Consider the following 13694-nt stretch of genomic DNA (forward strand, 5'->3'; position numbering starts at 1 on the left):
AATTTTAGGTACATTTTAAATGAGCCTTTTTTTACTTGGTAAAAGGATCCATGTTCCTGTCTTTGAACAGAATATGATGGCCAAAATTGCAAAGAAAAAAATTCCTAGTTAAATTTACAATTTATACATTTGTTTTGAAGTGATTCCTGCATCGAGTAGCAGGCCAATGGCTGCTCACGCACGTCCCATTTTTCCCCAAAATGTGCACCCTACGTTCTAGTTCAGGAGCTTCCTTCTCCTGGAAACCGGGCTGGGGGAACAACCCACAGGCTTTCAGCTGCGCGCACGAGAATGGTCCCAACCGAACTAAAAGCCCGAGCACAGAAGTTGCAAATCATTCCTTCTCCGGCAAGGATCACCCTGGGGCGAGGGACTGATGACCTGTTTTGCACTACGAGCACAATGAAAGTGGAGCGCTTCCCGTCTGCAGTTTGGCTGAGCAATTTAACTCAAAACTCTTGATACTGAAACATACTGTAATAGGTAAATTTGGTGTTCAAAAAGTCTTTTCTTTTGGTCAATACAAGCTACCATGATTATTTTTTTTATTCCTATTACTGATTGATGAAGCCCGGCAGTTCTGGATGTTATTCATGCAGAGCTTCACAGCAGCATCTTAGAACTGGCACCACCTGCCTTAAGGTGACTGACCCCCACTCCAACAGTCATTAGCATTTTATGGAGGTGAATTTATTCAGAAACTTAATAAGTACAGTTCCCTTCATACTGCCCCTCCCTCCCCACCCCACCCACCTACACCTTGGTGAGGTTACACACTTCAGATGAACTTCTAGAGTACATACTTAAGCACTGTCACCACTGCACTGCTTTATGCATAGTGGCCATTATAACAAATTGAGGACAAATTAAAAGAAAATACTGCCCAGCAAAAGCAACACGGCACCTGTGTTTGCAAGTATGAGCTACTGGAGACATCCTTAGGACAACTTACGTAAGGAAAAGCAAGGCAAATCCATCAGGAAGCCAGAAATGAGTCTGGAAGAGCTCAGGGGAGCGCCAAAAAGAATGACATCCTATTTTGTACAAGTTGAGTATTTAGCCAAAAACCAGCTGCCTTGTTTGGTTTTCTGTGGTTTGTTTTTTTTTTCCTCCTTTACTTATGTCCATTAAATATTCAGCTGTTGAATTTTAACTGATCAGGTTAATGCTGAACTTAATTTCAAATTACAGGCAATAAAGCTTTCTCCTTGGTTGTTTGTTTTTTTTTTTTAAATTTGTTTTCAATAATTACATATTGCCCATTGTTTTGGCAAGTGTATTTCTTAGAATTCAAAAGATCATCCCGTTTTAAGGCTAAACTAAGAAATGTTAAAAGCTTCTGTAAACAATTCCTCTTCCTCCCCATAGTTGCACAATTTGAAGTCCAACTGCAATTTTTAAAATGAGGTAATTTTTGTGTACTCATATCTTAAGAGAGTCCTTTGCGGGACTAGCTGAGAGGCGTGCCAATCTGAACGCTGATCCAATTGTAGTGGGAGAGCTTCCACAGCAGGGTACACACCAGTTCCAGCAGCTGTACTTCAGTTAGTTATCTTCTCAATTTCATCCAAGTCATCAGTATCCAATTTGTTTATCTTTTTGTCTGGAAAAGATAAGTCAGTCAGATTTCGTAACACAGAGCAGAGAAGGGAAAGCTGCTTTCTTCAGCTGGTCTCAGGGAGTTTGGGTTTATCTGTGAAATGTTCAGTCAGGTTTTAAAACTACCATGTAAAACTTTCATCAAAGCCCCATCTGGGTACTCAAATGTTACCAATCTCTGGAACATGCATTTTAAGGACTATCAGGTAGACAGCAAGCAGACAACTTGACTTATTTCTGCTCCCATCATCTGTAGCAGTTCACAATCCTAAGTGACATGACGCAAAATGCAGCTGATGTGCTGTTCTGCAGTCGGTTTAAGGCTCAACAAATACCCATTAGGTCTGCTCAGTACACAGCTAGCCAAAATTCTGCAGAAATAACATCTAATTTTAGAGAAAGAAGAAAGTCTGAGGGTACGTACTGAAATGTTCCTGGATTCTGTTGAGAATATTCATGCTGTGCTTGCTGTCCACCATGTTAATAGCCAGTCCTCGCTTGCCAAAGCGACCTGTGCGTCCGATCCGGTGCAGGTAAGTTTCATTATCTGGATTTCCATCTTTATCCACAGGAAGGTCAAAATTGATAACAACAGAGACCTGCTCTACGTCAATCCCTGATAAAAAGAAAGCATCAGATGACACATTTGGGGCAGGAACAGCCCCCTCTAGCCTGACCTGTGTGCAGCTGGCTCACCAAAGCCAGGTTACCAGCAGCAGCACTTCCAACAGCTTTCCAAGAGCTGCCCTGTGGCTGCCTCCACATTGAGTCAAGAGTTAAAAGCCAGTCTCAAGCTCCGAAATGGATCTTTTCCACAATATTCTTACAGGGTACTTTGAAATAAAAACTATCTAGCTGTTACACCAGAGAATCCCACTGAAACGGCTAACGGAAAAGCAGTTGGGAGATGCTTTAACTTTGAAATTTTGGAAACTCTCCTCCTCCCTGAAGCTGTAAAGGCCTCTTGGTGTTTGGTTGTTGTTTTTTTTTTGTCCCCAAGTACTATATTGTCTTAACTGTTCTAGGATGTCAAATTGCAACACAAATTCCTGCTGGAGTTTGCTTTCAGCACATGTTTACTTTAAACACTGAGGGTCAGCAGTACGAGCCAGGCTTGGTGCCAGAGGCATAAAATTCTCATGGGATGGACTTTTTCATCTCAAGCTGCGGGATGCCTGCAAGGAGTCCTGTGTTTGCCGACAGGCATCTTTATATGCAAGGACACAGTCAGCACCCCAGGAGTCCTGGAATTACTTTAAGGACTAATTTGTCCAGACTGGAACACTTGAGATGCAAATTCTTTCTGCAAGCTGGCCAGCAGTATGTTATCTTAGGAACTGCTGCTTCTGCCCCTCTCTGGCGCAGCTCTGCCATGCCCTACCTCTGGCACAGACGTTTGTGGTCACCAGCACCTTTTCCTTGCCCTCTCGGAAACGCTCTATCACCGCAGCTCTCTGTTCCACCATCATTTCCCCACTGAGCAATGCCACCTGATGGCCTTCCTTCGAGAGCTCTGCTGCCAGCCAGCCAGCTGTCTTCCGAGTCTGAAACACAAAGTAAGGCCCGGCTTTGGGAGAAGTTTAAATGCTGTAAAGCAGAAACAAACCTCTCTGGGGTTGACTGGAAGCTCCGTGGGCGCTCAGTTTTTATATCTCCCAAGTGCTGTGCCCACCCCCTCCCCATTACAAACTGTGCTCCCAGCTCTCACACCACAAATAAGAAAACGTGCATCTGCCACCACAGGAACACTGTTTAAGAAAAGCACCCCTTTGTGCTTTGCTCCCAAGCTTTCACTCTATGAGAGAGTCTTGCATTACATGTGTACGCTAAAAACTCACGAGCATTGCCAAGAAAACAAAACTACTCAGCTTGGAAAATGGCAGGGTTAGAGCTGAATGTAGTTGTGAAATCCCACAGAGGCTCTACGCAGTCTTGAATTAAACAGTTTCCAATTTTGATAGTTTTTTGAGCTCTGATTATGTCTGATACTTGAGACAGGCTAAAAGCAGACTGCTGCAGCAGACTCCAAATACAGGTTTTCTCCTGCCTGAGCAAGCTTTACATGGCTGTTCTGGTGTGTCAGGACTGGTTTTTTTTCCTAAGAGTTATTACAGTGGCTTCCAGAAAAAAAAAGAAAAAGTCTCAGTATGATTCACAGGGAGAGCCCAGAGGTATATCGCCAATTACCCGAGGGAAATGGAGTCCCAGGAAAAGCTATGTATCGGCCACAGAACTACAGGTCTTCCCCATCCCTCAATTCTGCTCTATTTTCATCCATTTTCCAGCCTCACTTTTTTTTTTTTTAAGTAGATCCGAGTAATACTTTGTTTTGGAAAACTGTGCATTACTTGATCTTTGCCTCAGAGGACTTCAAGAATAAAAATGACTATTGTGCTCTCCTGGACGGACAAACCCAGAGAAACAAACTAGCTAGGGCTATCACAGCTTGCAAGATTTCACTCCAAGAGGGAGCCAGAAAAGCCAAAGAAAAGGGCCGTTCATGTTCTCAGTTTCTTTCTGACAAGCGTGCCTGGCCAGGTTTTTAGCACTAGCAGACACTAATAGGGTTGTTGGGACTAACGTTCCCCGAAAGGACTCACGTGGCAGAAAATCATGGCCTGGGCAATGGTGATAGCACCATAGATATTACAAAGAGCCTGGAACTTCTCATCTCTGTTATTGCACAGAACGTAATACTGCTTAATAGTGTCCAGTGTCTCCTCCTCTCGTTTCAGTTTGATAATGTTTGGGTCAGGAACAACTTTTTGAGCAAACTTCCAGACAGAATCCTCAAAAGTGGCTGAAAACAGCAGCATCTGGCAGTCCCTGGGGAGCATTCTGCAAGAGAGAGAGCAAAATGGGCAGGGTTCCCATGCAACACTGTCACCCCCCTGATATCCTGATGGGATTAACGCTGCAGGCAAAGCAGAACAATGACCTCAGAACCATTTATTTCAGTGGCTGGGAAGACACTAATCTCACCAATGCCTGATCGTTCCCTCATGGACCAGTGGCATCCAGACTTGCATTCTTAAAAATTAATAAACCCTGCTTGAGGGACAGGCTTTTTATTCTGTAAGAAAATGAAACTACTTGTCATCCCCTGACATTCTGCCTCTATTAACCATCTGGATTAGAGCTAAATATATCATTTTAATCTTGTTGCTTTATCGGTGAAGACACCGGTCAAGAATCTAGTCCTGCTGTCCCTGCGTTACAAAATAGCTACAATCGAAAGAAACAAGTATCACCTCAGGCAACGCACACCAAGGCCTTACCTCTGAATGCGGATGCTCTGGTCCTGATGGCCCTGGGTTGCTATCATCACGTCAGCCTCATCCAAGACGAACACTTTGATTTTCTTGGGATCTATGAATTTCAGTTTGGAACACCAGTCCAGCACAGTGCCGGGTGTACCGATTACGATCTGCTCGGAGATCTTCTGACCTCTCTCCACTGCCGAGACAGAAAGGAGGTCTTTTGTAAGATGGCTGTTTCAGACAGCGAAACGCTCTGCCCCTCTCCAAGCTAGCCTATTTCACCGTCCCACTGCTCTATTGTTTGTCTGTTGTGTTGCACCCAAGGAAGATCATTTTCTCATTCACAGTCTGTTAGTAGCGTTTCACCTTACTCACATTTATTGCCTCGGACAGCATACGCAAGTTTCAGCTCCGGATAAAACTTTCCCATCTGTTCAATCACTTTTCCCGTTTGAAGTGCCAGCTCGTATGTTGGGGAAAGGCACAAACACTGGAGGGACAGAATGACAACGCGTTTGAGATTATCAACATCCTGGGCAACACCGTCACACTTGCTTTCTAAAATCCTTACTGACGTTTTCCTGGAGATGAACATGCGAGCAGCAGAACAGTTTCTGAAAGCCCAACAGCTCTGCATCCTGAAACTAGGGGAATGAGTTGAATCGATGCAGTCGCTGAGCTACCAGCTTTCTGTGTTCAATTCTGCTCCTCAGAATCGAGAGCGCAGATACTCTGCTGGGGGACATATATGGACAGTAGTAACAAGGAACCTAACACCTAGAGATAAGAACAGCATTTTTTAAGTAAAGAACTCGAGCCTTGGTAAAGCTGCTCAACTATCTCATAAGGAAAAGGGGTTGAAAAAGTCCCTTTCCTGGCACCGTCTGCTCTACTGCCACAGATATCTTCCATTCCATCCCAAATTCCGCTACCTTAACCCCCTCCAGCCTGCAATATTTCTCTGATTTAATTTCCCCCAGAATGATATCCCCCTGACGTAACTCCTCACAGACCAATGGCATCCTGAGTTATGCAAGGGAGGGACTGATAGGAAGAAGTTGTGAGCAAAATCCACGTCTTCTGCATTAAACATTTCGATACATCCCCAAATCACCAGCCCCTGATAAGCAGTTTACAGAAATAGAGTATCAAAGGTCCCAAGAGAAGCCCAGCCTCTTCACTAGGCGGCACTGCACCACCCCTAACCCCCCCGAAATGGTCACATCCCGGAAACTTTACCTGTGGATACTTGTTCCCAGGTTCAACGCGACTGAGCATGGCCAGGACAAAGGCAGCTGTCTTGCCAGTACCGGACTGAGATTGTGCAATCAAGTTCTGTGGGCTGCAAAACATCCAACAGATACGAGCTCAACCAGATGAACCACCCGGACAACATATTCATGGGGTTGAATGATAAAGAAAATGCAGCGAGTGGCTTTTTAGTACCTTTTAGATTTACCACTGCTCTGGACCGGTGCCTAATTTGACCAGCTATGCTCCACGGGGCAGAAGTTAGCTTCTGCCCTCTACCAACTCTCTTTCAGCACTACTTGATTATTTCCTTGATGAATGAAAACTGTGATTAACTGTCAGTACTTTTCCATTTCAAACATCTCCCCCTAGTGTCTCAATACTTCAGACATTTCAGCTCAGGGGCACAGAGAAGAAAACCAGCCGTGCAGGCAATGCAGCATCTCAACTACTCCCACCCACCCAGGATTTCTGGAGCTACGTTCCATAGCGGCCTCATTATTACTCCCCTACACTGACTACGAAAACTGGACTGACCTCGGCTGAGCACCTCAGCACTGCACGTTCAGTACCAGCCCTAGGAAAAGGACAAGTCCAGGGCTGCTGTCACATAGCTTGTGACCACAGAAACACCGTGGCATGGGAACCCTTTCACCACAGCCCGGACAGCTTCCCCATCACTATCGTCCCACCCAGAGTTCAGTAATAGTACACTAAATCTGTCAAACCCTTCCTATACTGGAAGAGAGTAGAAAGTATGTGTACATACGGTTCAGCAAGCATCATGGGCAGGGCATTCTCCTGTATCTTAGATGGTCTGTTGAAGCCCATGGCATAGACTCCTTGCAGGAGCTGTGGTTTCCTGAAAACACAGGAATTTAAAGTACATTTGGTTTTCATTTGTGTACAAAAAGGTGAGAAAAAACCTCACAACCAGACCCAGAGCTGCTCCTTTCTGTGTACCCACTACAGTCGCACCGGTGAGGTGACTGTGATCAGTGCCTGGAAGCTACAGCTAGTGACAGCAGAAAGTCTGGAAAGGAAGCTTTGCAAAACCCCTTTGATTTAGTAAGTCAGCCTGCATGCCTGCCTTTCATGGAAAACCTTGGGTCACAGCTCTAAGGCTAGCGCTGGGCTTCTCTTTCTAAAGCAGCTTTTCAGACAATCCTGGGAAACCCAGAGCAGAAAGTATTAATCCTGTCCTTTAGGCCAATCGCTTTTCCTCAGCCATGCCTAATCTCGGCACCAAAATTATCACTCCTTGAAGACTCAAATACGGGACTAAGCGACCTCGGTACAGGCAGAACAGAATGAAGCGTAACGTCATGAAATCGTTGCAAGGACTTCAGGAAGTCGCAGTGGATTCTGCAAGACAAACTGACATCTTCACACCAGAGTGATACTGGTGTAGCACACAAAACGGGTAAAGGACTGGGTAAGCGTAGTTCACCATGACTGCACCTAGTGATCCATAGGTATAACCCAGCACTCAGACCTCAGCATGTACTGACACTGCTAGTCAAATGCTCACCAACTGCTTTTTCTCGAGGGAGCTTTCTAGTCTCAGCAGACACTTGTGTAGACAAGGAGATCCAACAACCACCTAAAATCGAGGTTATGGTGCTAGTGAACTCTTAGCTGATGACCTCCAAGTGCTTACTGGAGTGCTGTTAGCAGTGCTCAGGAGTAAGGGCTTTCCTTTCAAAGCAGGTTACAGATTTCCTGCCCACCATTTCCCGCTGTTAAGAACTTCCTATTCAGCACAAGCATGCTTTTAAAAAATCGTGTATTACTTTCAGATGATGGCTGGAACAAAAGCTCTTTGAAAATGTAACCTTGTACTACTCAGTAGCAAGGACGTACAAAGCCCTACTCTGCAACAGTTGCCAAGGATACGCCAAGTCATAACAAAATGAAGACTCAATTAGTCTGACTGCCCCCATCATTAATTCACTTGGGATTGTTTAGCTTTTGAAAGATGGGAATTAGTCTAACAGGCACTACAGGACCTTAGCTTTTTTTGTAGACGTTCAACCACTAACATTAACAAAACGAAATGACATCCTGACATTTCACAGTGAGAAGTCTCATCGGCTCCGATTTCCCCATGGAGCTTGCAAAAGAGCAACGAAACCAAGATCATCAATATAACCAACAACAATCTCAACAGGACAGCCTCTTTAGCACATTAAAAAAAAAAAATAAATCCATCATGCCTTAAGTCCAGCTATCGTTGTTTGAAAGCTCCACCGGTAAAGGTCTTCAATAGCAAGGGTCAGAAAATACTAATGCTAGTAGTCTCTCCAGTACATAAATCCAGTATTGCTGGCAGAGAAAAGACAAGCTTTTCCCTTTGTGCTGTTCAGTGCTGCTGCTGGGCCTTCACAAATAACCATCAGGAACAGAAGATGGTTGTGTTCATTACTTCTGCCAATAAACCAAATCTTGTATTTTCCAAAACACTGCGGTGCTGCCAAACACCTGCTCCGAGCATCCCTGCATTTGCTGGAGAACTGGGGGCAAAATAACAATGCCTTCAACACGGAAAAGGTCTCACTTTGCAATTCACATAACCCCGGTGACAGTGGCCATGGAAGGACAGCCCTCTGTCCTCTGTTCACCTCATCCAGCTTACCACACGCAAACTCCACTGTGCACTTGAAGGAAATTTGATGAAAACCATACATTAAATTCAGAATAGTGTTGCTAGAGCTGATTATAGAAAGCAATGCTAGCTCTACACAGAGCAGGAATTAAAATGAGCTTGTTTCAGATGGAAGCCTTCACAAGGTACCAAGAGAAAACAGTTCTCCTTGCATTTAAATAATACAATAAATCATGTGCTAATTTATAAATGACAAATTCACAGTAACTTGAAACAGAAACACATGCACTTTTAAGCAGTATCTCCTATGCAGCCAGGGAATCTATCGGGACACGAGGGGAGGCTCCCAACTACCTGATTGGCTCCAAACTCACGTCTGTTCTTGCAGTTTCACCAAAAGTGAGTCAACGCTGCGCCCCGTGAGCTCAAGAACGAGACTTCCTACAACCGAGTGGGCCAAACAACACACTAAAAATACAGCCATCAGGGAGCCTGTTCAGTACGTCTGTTCCCAGGTTCTAAGAGCTCAACGCAGAGAAGTCTCTGACCCGTCCCAGCGTTACCCTTCTAGCAGCTTTGAGCTGATGGGCACTTACAGTCGCAGCTCCTCAAAAGACTTGACGGAGTAGAGAGGCGATGTGGGATCCCTCTGCAGCACCTCCACTTGATTTGTTGTGTCAACCAAGTTACTGCGGATTAGCTTGTTCAGCAAGGACTGGGCAGCTCTGTCCTCTGTTGATAAAGCAGGTAGAAAAAATAAATCACTTTTTGAAGTCTCTATTACAGAGCAATGTCATAAAAGAGCCCAAACTTCCTGAATAATGGGACATCTATCAAGACATCCCAGAGATACACATTTAATATCCAGGAAGATAAACCAAAGCAAGCACTGTTTTAAGGGGGACCTTAACAGATACAGAACTCTGCTTACTTAAGATAATATAGCTTAGCATCTAACTGGAAGGCAGGACAGGGTTAAAAGCCTCCTAAAGCCTCAGTATTATCTGACATGTGGGCAGACACCTTTCAGGGTGTTTTTTTCTTTCTACAGGAAGTTTGAGGACAAACAGTACTTCGAAAGATTCCAGGGCTGAAACACAGCAAGGGCTGAGGATAAGTGAGATCAAAACAGGTTAAACTGCTGCACTTTGAGGTTTTGCTAACAAATCTGTTTTCTAAAGCCACCTTCTGAAATATTTAGAGCCGATACCCACCTCTTAACAGCCATTTCATAAACGCAACATGTTGGTTGCTACAGCAATTCCAGCTCCAGGTTATCCAACTCCTCCTGTATCCAGTCCTGCCTTTGAGGATACTGCTATCCCCTTATTTCTCTCCACTCTAATCCAGGAGTCTCCCAAGTTATTACAGGACCCAATGGCTTTAAAAGTATTATGGAGGAAGGACATGTCTTACAATTAAGTCCTTGGGGCAGGATACAAGATCATCCATCCTGAGACATAAGGCAGACTTACTTTAAGTATAAATGAAACGTATTTCTTTTCAACATTCCTTGCCAAAGCATCTTTCAAGAAAGCACTTACCCTTCTCCTCATCCTCCGTCTTCTCTATGTTGTCATCTGCCTTGACAACGGTACCTAAATTAAAACAGTTTTGGGGCACATGTAAGGTCAGGCCTCAGAGACAGCCCACACCTGCAAAGATTTACATTTTGAATATTGTGGAGAAAAGCTACAACAGCTGATTTTCCTGATGAGAACAGCCCTGAGAACAGCTCTGCTCTATCGTTGTGCAGAAGAAACCCAAGTTACTCACTCTTTACAGCCAAACTGAATTCTATCCGCCGTACCAACAGATTTTACCCACACAGCTCCTTGAATACAGCAAACCATGATCAAAAAAAGCTAGCCTAGCAGAACAAGCACAAGAGCCGGATATTTACCCTACACTACTGTTCAACCTTAACTTTATGTTTCCCTCTTCTGGAGTTTCTTTACTAATTGGGAATTTACTGTGGCAGCAGCACTCCAAACCCAGTGGAAAAACATGCCCTTGCTAAGACCATCTGAGCAGCTGTAACTCACCATTGGCATCTGGTTTGGTTTTTTCCTCCTTCAGGTGTAAATTGCTCAACTACAAGTGAGGAAAAACACAAAATCAGTCATTCTGAAGCTACCTACATTTTACTACTGGCCAGGAAAACCTGAACTTCAATCAAGGCTTCCAGATTCACCTCCGGCTAAAACTATTGCACAGGCCCCACCAAAAACACATGCTCGAAGGCAAATGAGATGAAGTTAGCAAGACGGGCTCTATTTCAAGAGTTTTAAGACAAACACAACTTTTTCTAAGCTGTAACAACGACATGGGGGAAGAGGGTTGTTTTCTGTCCCTGCATCTCTGCTCCCCCATAGCTCTACTGATGGTAAATAGGGGAAAAATCATATTCCTGGCCGGAATGTGGAGCAGAGTGCAGGGCTGGGTGGCATAAGCCACCCCAGGACGAGTCCCGCTCATGGGGGGGTTGTTTTCCCACCAGGAATGCGACAGGGAGAGAAGCCCCATCCCACAGGTCCAGGGTCTCAGTTAACGCTCTCTCCACGCTAAAGTGCAGCACTTGAGCAGCTCAGAAAAGTAAAAAAGCCCCAAAACAACAACGAAAAAAACCCAACAAAACCACCCCAACACCTCAAACAAATTTAGATCTTGTCATTAAAAAAAAAAAAAATAGAGAAAAAGGGGTTTTTTGGCCCCTGGAAGCCAGCCTGCAGGCTGGGTGAGGGTGCTGCTGACAGGGCTGTGTCTGGATGCAGGGGGAGGCCAGGGGCCTCCCTGCCCTTTTGACACTCGAGAAAGGCGAAGGAAATTTAATAAAATCAAACAAAGAAAAGGGATTTTTTTGCTCCCGAAGGAAGACCCCAGCCACCCCCCACCCCCCCACCCCGAAGCGGTGCTGCTGGGAGGGCCCCACTACGTAGGGGAAGGACAGGGGCCTCCCTGCTCTTTTAATACTCAAAACATGAAAGGAGACATAAAAAAATTAACAAAAAAAACCAAAAAAAAAAAAGGCAGAAAAGAGGGGGTTTTGCTCCCCAAGGAAGACCCTAGGCACCGGGCCCCCCCCAGGCGGTGCCGCCGGCCAGGCCCCGCCGCGAAGGACAGGAAGGGGCCTCCCTGCCCCACTGATGCGCCAGAAAAACATAAAAAATGGGGAGAAAAGGGTTGTCCGGCGCCGGCTGCTTCCCGTGAGGCGGAGGCGGCGGCCCCCGGCCCCGCTCCCCCCAGCCGCCCCCCGGCCCGGCTCCGGCCGCCCCCCGGCCCCCACTCACCGACTCGGCCGCCGCCTCCTGCTCGTCCACGGCCAGGGCCCAGGAGTCGGTGGCCATGTCCGGGCCGGGGGCGCTGGCGCCGGGCTCGCCGTGATCAGCCGCAATGGCGCCGGGCAGGGGAAGGGCGCCTGCGCCGGCCCCGCCACCGCCTCCCGCAGCCCCGGACCCGGCGGCAACCGCGGCCGCGGCGGCGCGTTCCGGGAGCGGCGCGTTCCGGGCCCGCCCGGGGGCTGTGCTGGGGGGGGGCGGGGCTGGCCCGGGCGGGGGGCCTGGCCTCGGTGCGCTGTGGGGCTGGGGTCAGGCTGTGCCCTCTGTAGTGTGGTGCTGGGGTGCAGGCCCCCCTCTGTGGTGTGGGGCTGGGGTCAGGCTGTGCCTTGTGTGATGTGGGGTCTGGCTTCTGTATGGTGTGGGGCTGGGGTCAGGCTGTGCCTTGTGTGATGTGGGGTCTGGCTTCTGTATGGTGTGGGGCTGGGGTCAGGCTGTGCCCTCTGTATGGTGTGGGGCTGGGGTCCAGGCCCCCCCTCTGTGGTGTGGGGCTGGGGTCAGGCTGTGCCTTGTGTGATGTGGGGCCTGGCCTCGGTGTGGTGTGGGGCTGGGGTCCAGGCCCCCCTGTATGATGTGGGGCTGGGGTCAGGCTGTGCCTTGCTGCATGGTGTGGGGCCCCCGTATGGTGCGGGATGGGGGCTTGGGTTTCCCGTGTAATGGAGATAGAGATGTAGGTGAAAAACAAGGTTGTGGGATGAGTCATGGAGATGTAGAAGTGGCAGGAACATGGAGAAGTCATTTGTGTCCTGTCTCTTGCTGTAGGGCAGAAGCTGGCCTAGACGAGGTATCAAACCTGTTCCTTAAAGCTCCTGCAATAAGGGTGAATAAAAGGGAAAGTGGAAAGGAAAGAAGTGTGGGAAAAGCCTGCGGGATTTCCTCGCTACGTTGTCATTCCCTGCACGGCGTTTGTGTTTCCTTGAACCCTGCATGGAAGGAGCAGCCCTCGAGGAGGGTCTTAATTGGTGTTATTATTCTATGCGGCAGGACTGGTAGAATGGCCAAGCCCTTAGCCGTCAGCCAGTTCCTGAGCCGATGGTTACTTCCTTGACTCGATACTCACCCTCCCTGTTACTGAAGACACAGAGCTACTTTCTTTATTCCCACAGCCTGAAACTTTCCATTTGAGCTGTTATTTCTTTCGGTGCATGAAAAACCTTGACCACACCTCATGCAGTTTTGCTGATATTGGTGCATTAGCCCAGGCAGGAGCGGGCCCCTTTGCTCCCGCTCTTCAATCACACAGTCCCTCTGTGATTACTTTTTTTTTCTCCTTCCAGCTAAAACGTGATTATCGAGTATTGCCAGCTGATGCTTTCCCCCTGTCCATCCAATTCAGTTTCCTCTTCAGAGGCATGAGCCCCACGTCCCTCTGTATGTCAGGGTCCCCCCCTCCAGCCACGCAGGAGAACTTTTGGGTCTGGCAGTTTTATTTGTAGAGGTGACATCATGGCTTTTTTCCATGGCAACTCATCACAGCGCCCCGGGAGGATGTGGAACACAGGAGCTGAACGCAAGGAGATTTTCAATGGAAAGGGAGCAGGCAGCCGAAAGCAAGTCTGAGGCATTCATTAATTAATTAGGGTGAAAATAAAAAGGGATGTGGGAAGTCCCAGAGGCCTATGGGCACTTTAGTTGCAGAGGGAG

At 47.1% G+C, this 13694-nt stretch overlaps 1 protein-coding gene across 2 annotated transcripts; it reads right to left on the bottom strand.

Annotated features, from left to right (window-relative positions):
* Nucleotides 1-536: 536 nt before the first annotated feature.
* LOC102050870 (ATP-dependent RNA helicase DDX19B) lies at nucleotides 537-12165 on the bottom strand. Of its 2 annotated transcripts, none has more exons than XM_055706286.1 (12): nucleotides 12006-12165; nucleotides 10761-10809; nucleotides 10260-10313; nucleotides 9312-9447; nucleotides 6880-6972; nucleotides 6099-6201; nucleotides 5235-5349; nucleotides 4878-5055; nucleotides 4200-4437; nucleotides 2981-3143; nucleotides 2024-2215; nucleotides 537-1603 (listed from the first exon to the last, which is right to left on the bottom strand). In XM_055706286.1, the coding sequence occupies exons 1-12, from the start codon at nucleotides 12060-12062 to the stop codon at nucleotides 1542-1544; spliced, it is 1440 nt and encodes a 479-aa protein (XP_055562261.1). In that variant the 5' UTR covers nucleotides 12063-12165; the 3' UTR covers nucleotides 537-1541. The 2 variants fall into 2 exon arrangements, with proteins under 2 accessions (XP_055562261.1, XP_055562263.1); XM_055706288.1 differs by lacking the exon at nucleotides 12006-12165 and adding an exon at nucleotides 9930-10168.
* Between the last annotated feature and the right edge of the window lie 1529 nt (nucleotides 12166-13694).

This window comes from Falco cherrug, chromosome 3 (genome assembly GCF_023634085.1).
Source record: "Falco cherrug isolate bFalChe1 chromosome 3, bFalChe1.pri, whole genome shotgun sequence".
Classification (NCBI taxonomy): domain Eukaryota; kingdom Metazoa; phylum Chordata; class Aves; order Falconiformes; family Falconidae; genus Falco; species Falco cherrug.

Bases quoted from the DNA above. Each gene is read 5' to 3' on its own strand.
- LOC102050870 (XM_055706286.1), bottom strand. From the start codon at position 12,062: ATGGCCACCGACTCCTGGGCCCTGGCCGTGGACGAGCAGGAGGCGGCG. The intron at 10,314-10,760 runs GTGAGTTACAGC...GTTTTAATTTAG, and splicing joins AACCAAACCAGATGCCAATG to GTACCGTTGTCAAGGCAGAT. The intron at 6,973-9,311 runs GTAAGTGCCCAT...CTGTGTTTTCAG, and splicing joins TCTTTTGAGGAGCTGCGACT to GAAACCACAGCTCCTGCAAG.